This window comes from Gossypium hirsutum, chromosome A13 (assembly GCF_007990345.1).
Source record: "Gossypium hirsutum isolate 1008001.06 chromosome A13, Gossypium_hirsutum_v2.1, whole genome shotgun sequence".
NCBI lineage: Eukaryota > Viridiplantae > Streptophyta > Magnoliopsida > Malvales > Malvaceae > Gossypium > Gossypium hirsutum.
The window spans coordinates 90667125-90678796 of record NC_053436.1 but is presented as its reverse complement, the minus strand read 5'-3'; the positions used below and the strand labels follow the sequence as shown (position 1 = coordinate 90678796).

At 30.8% G+C, this 11672-nt stretch overlaps 1 protein-coding gene across 2 annotated transcripts; it reads left to right on the top strand.

Annotated features, from left to right (window-relative positions):
• The first annotated feature begins 2917 nt into the window (after window positions 1-2917).
• Window positions 2918-7051, top strand: LOC121212465 (E3 ubiquitin-protein ligase RGLG4). 2 transcript variants are annotated; one of them, XM_041085201.1, is made up of 12 exons: window positions 2918-3084; window positions 3207-3414; window positions 4681-4765; window positions 4926-5066; window positions 5150-5263; window positions 5381-5478; window positions 5600-5679; window positions 5838-5943; window positions 6058-6185; window positions 6288-6420; window positions 6683-6742; window positions 6867-7051. In XM_041085201.1, exons 2-12 carry the CDS (start codon window positions 3292-3294, stop codon window positions 6948-6950), a joined length of 1152 nt encoding a protein of 383 aa, XP_040941135.1. In that variant the 5' UTR covers window positions 2918-3084; window positions 3207-3291; the 3' UTR covers window positions 6951-7051. The 2 variants fall into 2 exon arrangements, with proteins under 2 accessions (XP_040941135.1, XP_040941134.1); XM_041085200.1 differs by having other exon boundaries at window positions 3202-3414.
• The last annotated feature ends 4621 nt before the right edge of the window (window positions 7052-11672 follow it).

Genomic DNA, 11672 nt, shown 5'->3' with positions numbered 1-11672 from the left:
ATTTTTTAATTAAAAATCTATTTTCATCCCATTTAAAAATCGAAGTTGGCGTCTAAAATCTAGTTGGACTGCCACGTAAGATTACCGTTAGAGAGATAACGGAATTTAACGGTAGAGTGGTCACTTCATAACAAAATAGTAACATAAGTGACTAAAACGCAACATTTCAAACATAAGTGACTAAAATGTAACCTGAGGTAAACAAAAGTGACTATTTTTGTAGATTATCCTAAAAAAAATCAAAATTTTAAATTTTATTAAAAACACTTTATATTTATCTTTAATTATATTTTCTTTATAAATTATTTTTTATTTAAATGATATTAATTTTATTATGAGACAAAAGAGATATACACGAAAAATGTAACATATTTTTTATCTGAAATTCTTTTATTTTTTGTATTTTATATATTGATTATTGTAATAATAATAAATTTTAAATTACATAAAAATGTATATTTAGATGATGCGATACTGAAAAATTAATAAAGAAAAGTTAAAAAGAGGATGAGTGGAAGGTATACAATCTTTTTATAAGATATGAAAAAAGAAGTGCGGAATCTTAGCGCTCTTAGTGTGCGAATATGATCACTTTGGTTTGGATTCCATCAATTTTCTTTAATTTTAATATAATATCACAAGATAGATGTTATATACAAATTTTGTTGAAATCAAATAATAATTAATTAAATTTATGATTAAGTCATTTTTATAGAATTATTAATGTTTATCAAATGTTGAGTTGGCGGAAAATATTAATACCAAACTTATTTTTTAAAATATATTCCAGTTAGTTGGTGTTTGAAAATTTGCTTAATTATATATTTATGACAAGGCTTTTAACAAGTAGCATAAAATCACTTTTTCAAAACTTGGTATATATTCTAACAACCTCGAAAATGTTAATGGCTTTAATTTTCCAAAAAATAAAAATTTAAACAATATTAAGTAACTGTAGTTATATGTAAAATCTTTATATAAAACAACTATAAAGGATTCAACCCAAGATTAATAAAAATTTTACATAAAACTTTTACTGCTCCACCTATAATTTAATTTTTATTATGTTGATTTGATTGCCAAAAAATATAAACTAAAATGATAGAAATATAGCTATATCAAGAGTTTAAAAAGCTCATTTATTATTTCAATGGGTAATTATTTAGTATACAAGTAAGATTGAGATTTTACCACATGTTTTTTTTAAATATAACTCAATGACACGTGAAATAATTTTAACCCCACTTGTGGAGTTAAAACATATAGGATAATTATTTAATACACCGCAAGTTAAGTTTTTTAGACTCCATAAGAAGGTTGAGAGTGTAACAAATGTCACATTTTTTTATTTAATTAAATTTTTATTTTTTACGTAATTTGTAATACACTTATCAAACTTAAACCGTTTGTAGAATCTTAAACACTCTATTGATAGTACATCAAATAATTTTTCATATATATATATATATTATTTTTTTGATAAATCTAGAAAAACACATACAAATAATGAGAATCATAATATTTGAATCCAATACATTATAATCTTCAACTTTACTATTTCGACTAAAGTTATATTTTTTTTATATCAATTTTTTTCATAAATTGTTATACAATTTTTTCACCCACATAGTAGGTAGGCCATAATCTAATTATATTTAATCATTTGATTAAGTTTATATCACAATTCAATCGAACACCAATTAATTAATATATGGATATTTTTAAATAAGTAATAAATATTATTATAATAATTTCTATTTTTTATATTTTTATATAAAATCTATAATAATCAATTTAAACACAAAATAAATACAACACAATCGTGCAACTTGAATGTAGGGCACCGTATTCTTTAAATCCTCAATTTTACTATTTAAAAAAACCTAATTTATGTTTTATTTTTTTTATATAAGTGTTCTTTTACTAGTAATTTTTTTATCTACATCGTGAGTTTAATATAATCTAGTTATAAATAATTATTTTTTATATCTAAAATAATATAATCCTTGATTTTTAATGCCTATGTGTTAGGTGGTACAAAAAATTATTCTAACAAATATTCTATTTTTATAATTAATTTGTTCCTCACTTTATTTTTGTAATTAATTATTTAATATTATTTTTATAAAAAATCAATTTAGTTCTTGTGTTATTAAAAAGAATATAAAAAAGTCAAATATTAACAAAGCTAACATTTACTGTTTATAAAATGTCATTTATTGTTCGTTAATATTTTTAAAGTTTGCATTATTCTGCAAATGAAATTTTTTGTTTAGGATTGAAAGTAAAATAACAAAAAAATCATGTCATTTTTTAAATAGTAAATATTAAATGGGTAAATTATTATTAATCACTAAATTCTGGGTAAGCTTTCGTTTTGGTCACTGAACTATTCAAAAGTTTTCATTTAAGTCGTTGGACTATTAAAATCGATGCTATATGACTTTCTCTGTTCACATTGCCTGCACCAATCGAAAGGTCTTTTTCTCTCTTTTCTATAGTTTAAGTTCTATTTCATGAAACAACTTTAGATATTACGAATCTGCAAATCAAAATTTAAATAACTTTTTTTTATCTCCGACATTGACCGTTAGATCAGCTTGAAATTAAAGTATATTTTTCTACTCGTCGATGAATACTAATCTACCTACTAATCGTTTAATCGTCACTTAGAGCTTGTTGGCTAAATTTCTTAAAAAAGAAAAGTTTAATTGTCCAATGACTTAAATAAAATTAATGACTTAAATAAAAACATTTAAATAATTTAATGACTAAATTATAAAATTTTTTAATCAAGTGATTGAAACAAAAGTTTATTTATAATTTAGTCACTAAGTTAAAACATTCTTTACAAGTAGAGGAACAATTGAATTGGACACAATGACCTGCTAGATATCTTGACCCAAATAGGGCGTATAGTGCTTTCGTAAAGAGTGGTTTATAATCCAATAGCATATTAAGCTTCTTAAGAAAAAACCAGGAGCATCTTGTTTGCCTGACGAAAAGAACAATTTTGGTTCCTTTTGTCTCACATAACATAAGGATTTCTGCGCCAAATATTCGGGTTTGCTTTGATGAAATGAGGTAAGCCAGCGTGTATATATATATTCTTGCTTTACCAAACCCCCAAAACTTCTACTGTGTTTCTTTATTCTGCTTGTTTATATATAATACGATATAAATAAACCAATTTTATCAAAGGAAAGAAGAAGAAGATGAGATGGGTAATTTTCTTTCTAAACGGAAGCTGAAGCAGATGCAAATTTTTGAATATTTAAAAAAAAAACATCCATGGCCGCCGCACGCGGAGGGGAAAGCACTGCTCCGATTAATGAACCTTCCAGGCTACAAAGAAAGCAATCTACAAAGCAGAAGTATGGGTTTATTCCTGATCATTTCTCAACCTTCGATCAGGTTCCCTCTCCAACTTTAAATCTAGTTCAAATATCTTCTTCTTTATTGTTATATTTTTGTAGATATTTTTTTTTTCTTCTTTTTTACACAGAGAGAAAAAAGAAGATGAAGTATGTGGAGTTTGTTTTATTATTCTAAAAAAAAATTAATAAGAAAAAAAGTTTAAATAGGTGATTTGAATTTAAAGTTGATTTAGGTGTGATGATGTTGGGATTAAGTCATTTTGGACCTGATTAGTTTAGAGTTGAACCATTGGGATAATGGGGGTATTGGATTATAGAGAAAGAAGAGGAGAAAATGAAAAGAGAGAAGTAGTTGATTTTTATGTTTAAAACAGGTGATATGATTTATTAATCTGGAATTCTAATACAATTATTGGGTTAAAAATAATTGATAGATAAGACAAAGGTATTATTATATTTGTATCAAAGACATCAGGCTTACCATCATGTTTTATAGTCGTCTAAATACAATATTATTTAGTAAGGTCTGTGCTCCGATGCTGTCAGTTTCTACATTTATCCACCTTTTTCATTTATCTAATTTACAACTGATGTTAAATAATTATTTTTTAAATATAAAGTAACCCAATAAACACGAATTATTCCATTTCAATTTGTATACATAAAAATTAATAACATATTTCATGTAGTTTAAATTTTTAATAATACAAATAAAGGGATAAAAATAAATATTATGTAGTATACCAATTTTAATATTTAAAATAATAATAATGTCGCACTATGAAGTCTACTCCACTGGTATCTTGTCGCTTGTCGCGCGCTACCACCCTGCGTGTCCCAAATTTCCAAGTCAATCATAACTTCAACTTCATTAATATTATTTTTCTAATGCCTATTTTATAATTTTATAAAATATTTCAACTTATTAATCATAGCGTAGGCATGCTTCAGAGTTGATTTACTCAATTCAGCCCCATAAATTTGACAAATAAACTTGGTAAACAAGTTTAAAAATAAAAAATAAAATCTCTTTTGGATAAAAATTTCGACTTTATTTTAGAATTCAATTTTTAAGAAATAAAAAAGATAAGCTTCACTGCCTTAATGTTTACAAGTTCGCTATAGCTAAAAACTCCAAGTAAAATCACATGCAAATGAATTATGTGTTGGTCATTATACCTGCATGAGTAGCTAATTCGTTATATAATTCATCTTAGGGGCAATGTATTGGTGTTATAGCATAATCATGAAACATGTATGTTGACATCTCTCAAGTCCTGAATAAGCTCCGCTTTTACTGCAGGTTACCCAGGCTTTAAGAGAAGCTGGTCTAGAGTCATCTAATCTCATACTCGGAATCGATTTCACGAAAAGCAATGAATGGACAGGTTAGTTTCCACCAATTTAGGGAAGCAATTCAAAACCTGCCATTACTTTAGCTTCTATTTCAAGAAAGATCAATTTTTTTATTTCCCAACTTTCTGTTGTTTCTTTTTTGGTTTTTTAATTGGTATCTTAGAAGCCAATACGTCAATGTTTTTATTGAAGGCAAAGTATCATTCAAAAACCGGAGTCTACATGCAATTGGTGATACACCAAATCCATATGAGAAAGCCATCTCCATCATCGGAAAGACTCTGGCTCCATTTGATGAAGACAACTTGATACCTTGTTTCGGCTTTGGTGACGGTACAATGTCTGCTCCAGTTGTTAATCTTTCCTCTACCTTTTCATCTGTTGATCTAATAGAGTTGCTGGTTCGAATGTCACAGCTACCACGCATGATACGGAAGTGTTTAGCTTCCACAATGATCGTTCATCTTGCCATGGATTTGAAGAAGTCTTAGCTTGTTACAGAAAGATTGTTCCAAACTTGAGACTAGCTGGTAATTCACATCTTTCCTTGGTCTTGGCAATTTTAACATGTCCATTTTGACATAATATCATGAATACTTCATTTGTGCCAAATTGTAATGGCATCGAGCATGTATGGTGTGACGTAGGACCAACTTCTTACGCACCTGTAATCGATGTTGCTGTTGACATTGTGGAAAATAGTGGTGGTCAATTCCATGTCTTAGTTATCATTGCAGATGGCCAGGTTCCATCTCATGCCTGCTTTTTCTCCTTGTATGAGTAAATTCACCTTTATTGCTTTCTCTCTCTCGCACTCTCACTTAATGTATGTCCGAATTTGTTTTCTTTTCATGTTGATTATGAAGGTCACACGAAGTGTTTATACAAGTGACCGAGAGCTCAGTCCACAAGAGGAAAGTACAATCAATTCAATTGTGAATGCAAGGTACAACCTTATCCTATTGATCCCTTCTTGTTACTTTAGCCTTCAGTGACCATTAAAGCCGTCCTACAAAGAAACCATGCTATCTGATTGTATATTGTCAATTATGATTCGATCGTGCTAAAGCAGAGGCTTTTTTTTTTTTTTTTTCCAAATTCCAGCTTATACCCCCTGTCCATTGTTCTGGTTGGTGTTGGTGACGGACCTTGGGATGATATGAAGAAATTTGATGATAAGATTCCGGCACGCGAGTTTGACAACTTCCAGGTTTCGATCATGCTAGAAGAAAAAAATAAAAATTAGTGTGATAATTATAGCAAACTGATTAATAGGATGAAAAGGAAATGTATTTTGGTTTTCATGTCTAGTATTTTTGTGCAGTTTGTTAACTTCACAGGGATTATGTCCAAAAATATAAGTCCAGAAGAGAAGGAAACTGCTTTTGCGCTTGCTGCTCTCATGGAAATCCCGTTACAGTACAAAGCAGTGACAGAACTTGGCTTTCTTGGGTGAGTTAATCTTCAATAAATTAACTTAGTTTGCTCTCAACTAGGAAACTTGTAATTTACACAGTTATTATTAACATATGAAATTGCATTGAACAAATGAAGACAACGAACTGGAAAAGCCAAGAAAGTAGTTCCACGGCCTCCCCCAGTTTCCTACCGTAGACCTACACCTGCTCCACCTGAGCGTGTACCAAGCAATGTCTCATCATCATCACCTGCGGATGATCAGACCCAGGTATATATATCTGTATGACATGCATGCTTGCTTGCTTCTATTAAAACATGATTGATTGTTCTTCCTAAACTATATAATCTTAAAAAAGTGACCTTAGAGCATTTGTTAGCAAATCCCGGAAATAAGAAATGTGTAAAATGGATCAATCTATGTTACATTGGAAATGTATAATTATTATGAATTCTTTTTTGTAATATATATGTTTTTATGTTGTAAAATTTCCCCATAACTAATTATGTTTGCAATTGCAATGTAAATGTAGGCTACATGCCCAATATGCCTTACGAATACAAAGGACTTGGCCTTTAATTGCGGGCATACGGTGAGTAATTCTTTTTTTCTCTTATCCTTTAAATTCTCCCAATAAATAAAAATAAATAATTTTTTTTTTAAAAAAAAAGAAAATTTTGGAGTTAAAAATTATTATATATATGTTATGATGGCAGACTTGCAGGGAATGTGGGTCAAAAGTGTCGAATTGTCCAATATGCCGCCAAAGGATTACTAATCGTCTTCGGCTGTTTACTTGATTTCCATATTTATGTACAGCTTTCCAAGTGTTGATGATTTCAGACTCAGTAAATCATTAATTAGGTTATTATTATTATTATTTTATTTTACAAATTTAATTTATACTTGTTGTGTGAGGATTTGAATTTCTGCGTTAAGCTATTAATTTGCACATATATGAAGTAGTTTGTTTCAAATAATTATCAATAAATACCTAGGTTTTTTTTCTGAAGAATTTCATTGCTTTTCCTAATTTTCCAGTTGGTTCATGCCTAGCAAGACAACATCTTGTTAAGACAAAATCCATGATAAAAAATTAGGACATAGTAAATTTAACTTTCTAAATCTAACAAATTCTTTCCATCATGTGTAAGTTGTTAACATGTGGATGATTAACATAAATCATAATCTACATTGCCAACATTGCTTGCCATGTACAAACATTAGATGATTACAAGTTTCTATCATTGCCTGAAGATCACGGCTTTTTTAACCAAATATACTAGTTCAAAGATTTATTTAGTAAATTAGTTGCCTTCATCATTTATTTAGTGAATTATACGAAGTTCGCACCAACTTCAATTTCTTCCATTTTCTCAACCAATCATTTTATGTTTCAGCACATCAGGGTTTGATTTCAACTAGTTTGAAGGAAAAAATATTAAATTTCTTGTTTAAGATTTTGAAGTCATAAAATTTTGTCCTACATGCAAGCACAATTGAGGATGGAAGTCTAATACGTTGGAACAACACACTTCTGATTGAATAGATGGAAGATTGAGATGATAAAACAAGTTCTCTACATGATTTGATGGAAGTTTGATGACTAAAATGATAAAAACAAGCCTCTACATGAATTGATGGAAGCCTGTTGAATAATAAGTAAAATGTAAAAATAATAATGGCAAAAGTGGGGAGGCTAAATATTATATATATAGACACATTCACAATAGTTTAAGGGGAGAAGTTTTTTCACCTTCATTCCTTGATCATTTTTAGCCTTTTCTTGGTTTTATCTTTCACATCTGCTACAAAATGAGCAACATGTTTTATGTTGTGGTGAACTATAATGGTCAGATTCGTAATACAGACATCGATGTAATCTTCGAGTCTAAAAGTCTAATTAACATGATGTTTAGAAAGAACATCAAGTTAGTGGAAATGAGGCGCAAATTGGAGATTTGATTAGGTTGTTGAGGTATAGATTTATTACATGTGATGATCTAGTCAGATACTTGGCAATTCATTTAGCGGATGATGATGATATACAAATAATGGATTCAATTCATAAGTTTAATAGTATAAGAAGAGTTGACCTATATGTCGAGCTCAACAACATTGTAGAAGGACATGAGGAGTGATATTTCAAGCTCATTTATGACCACTTTAATGGATTCAAAATTGGGAATGCCAGACATGACATACGAGTAGATTAATAGCTTTGTATCGTTGTTGCAAACGCCTTATATGTCTGATGAATACAATTAAACGGAGATACAATTAGGATATTTCTAATTGTAGTTTCCAACATCCAAATTCAGTGATGCTCCTAATCCATACGAGGTGCTGTCAACTTCTACTGGCATATACCATTTCCAACAATACGAGGGGTAGTCCATTTCTTTTGGAATACACCATTCCCAATCAAAGCAAAAAGTCTATAAGAATTTGACTGGATTGTTATTTGGAGAACTCGTTGATGATTTTAGTAATGCCGATTTGGAGACAATAGAACCTTTAAATGCTGATGATGTTGGATAGGATAATTTGGAATTAGAATCTTTAGCTTGTATGTTGGAAGTTAACTTTGACGAGATGAGAGGTCTTAAGTTTCCAGAGTATCTATACATCACTCTAGGTTATACCACCCCATCCGGTACATATTTAGAGCAATTGGTTGCTAGTACTCAGTTTCCAATGAAAGAGGTTATCATATTAGCCATTCATGAATACAATGTTAAGGCATTCACAAATTACAGAGTGGATGTATCTACAACTTTAACATATGTAGGAACATGTGTAAAATTTGGTGACGAATGCAAGTGGTGGATATGAGCCTCATTTTTAAAGAGGAAACAATTGTGTGAGATAACCAAATACAATGGTTCTCACACCTACACGGTTCCAATGTTATCCAAAGATCATTGTAAATTAAGCTCAGATATGATAGCTAAAGAAATAACACTACAAATGGAAGCAAATCCGAGGGTTCCAGTTCCGATGTTAATCATGGATATTTGTTCCTGGTATAAATACCAAGCATTGTATGCGAAGGCATGGAAGGCAAAGCAAAAGGCATTGGCAATTATGTTTGGGTATTGAGATGATGCTTATAGAAATTTTCGACGTTTTCGACGACATTGCAACAACGAGTATCAAGCATGGGCACTATAGTTGAGTTGGAGACTTTGCCTGCGTATGATTGCAATTGGCTGGCCTAGGGTAAGATAAGTTTTAGTTGCGTATTTTGGACATTCAATTATTGCATCGAAAGATTTTCGTATTGTAAACCCATTGTCCAAAATGATGGTATGTGGATTTACGAGAAATACAAGCAGATTTTTCTCCTAACGGTATCATAAGATAGGGATCAAAATGTTGTCCCACTAGGCTTTTCCATTTTAAGGGATAAACAATTGAGGCATGGAGTTTTCTTTAAGGAATTTATGACGGTAAATTTTGAAGAAAGAAAACGTATGCCTCATATTTAATAGAGCCTTAGGCATACTTGCTACTATGGAACATGAAGAGTATTAATGAACTCTTCCGTATGTTAATAATATTTTTTTCATCTAACATATTAGAAAAAACTTTATGAAGGATTTTAAGAACAATGATTGGTGTAAGTTGTTAACACTAGTATGATTTATTTATTACGTTTTAAGGTGTAGTCGAGATATGGTTTAGGTTTTAGTTAATAATGCATTTCTTTATTTGTGTAACAAGATACAAACTTGTTAGACTTCTATTTTAGTAGAGGTACACAACTTTATGCTCATATGATGATAGTATCGAACCATGGCTGGCTCAAATGGAGATTAATCAATTGGCTTAATGTTATGGAGGATGACGCTATTGCCACATGACCACAGACCTTGTCGAGGCTACTAACTCTATTCTGAAAGGGACATGTCATCTTCCTATAAATGGTATAGTGAAATAGACTTACTTCAAGATAGGTACTCTTTTTGCCAAAATGGGAAGCAGTTCGAGGTAATGATTAACGGTGGCTACACATGGTGTAAAACATTGACCAATTCTATGAAAAAAATCAGAATAAGTCAAACTAGATGTTGGTGCATGGATTCACTTAGAAGAATCAAACTTTCACAATTGTTGAAATGGTAAGTTTGCACGAGGGATTCATTATGGGAACAGACCTAGCACATCTGCATCAAAGATGGTATGACTGTGGGAGGTTTCAAGCTTTTTGATTCTCGTATGCACATGCAGTTGCATAACTTCTTATTGTTGCATTGATCCTATGTCGACAAATGTAACACCCCTTACTCGAATCGATCGTCGAGTTCAAGTTACAGGATGCTACATTCGTTGTCGGAGCAACTACTTTAACACCCCGATACCCAACCAGATCGTTGGGTTTGAGTCACAAGGCATCACATTCATTGCCGGAGTAACTATATTCAAACGACATCAGATTTATACTATTAAATGATTAATTTCAACCAAAACATGTATACAATACAATACAAGATAATATACAATCATTTTTGGGTCTTAGACATGTTGGAAAAAATTCAGTTTGAAAATAATTTACTTGCACAGTAGAATGAAAGAATATCATAAAGAACATACAAGAAACCACACTTGATTTCTCAATATTGTATTGAGAATAATACTTGCTTATTTCTAATTTTAATGAATGTATTTATACACAAATAGAAGAGGAAAAACTGCTATTAACAGCATAACAGGATCTTTAACAAAATATCTGGTTCTATTTTAGCTAACTCTAATATTTACCCATCAGCTACAACTTTTGTGATTTGAAGTTTCTTGATAAACCGTAATTTATACATATTTTTACCCCATGTTTAAAGTATTTTATGGATGATTTTCCATTAGAACTGGTGAATTCGATGCTCCTAATGCTTTAATTTCATGTTTTATACTTAGGAGAGCATAGGAGAGTGAAAGGAACGAGAAATGGGCCAAAAACGGAGAAAATGGGCCAAAGTACGAACTTAACACGGCCTAGACTTCCTCACACGGGCATCTTACAGGCCCGTGCCATTCTAACAGGCTCGAGCAAGGCCTGAAGTAATCGCACACGGGCGTGTCACACGGGCGTGTCCCTGCCGAGCCCAAGTTGAGTCCAATTCGGAAAAGGCTAATTTTGAGGGCTCATAGGCATTCCAAAGCCTATAAATACACCCTAGAAGAGGAAAAAATTGGGATACACAGAATAGGGAGTAAGGAATTACTCTAAAGAAGTCGATTGATTCATCTCAAAAGCCGGAGTCATCATCAAGGCTGAAGATCTCTCCTCAATTCCCCTTTAAGAGTTTTGAGTTTTCTTTATATTTTGTTTTTTATTATTATTTTGAGATGTTTTCTTATTTAGTTATGAACTAAATCCCCTAAATACATAAGGGGAATGAAACCTAAAACGAATCTTGTTATTATTTTCTGAATTGTATGATAAATATTTAACTTGTTCTTAATTATGTGTTCTTAATTCTTGTTTTGATATCCCAGAATATTGATTCAAGATAAGCTCT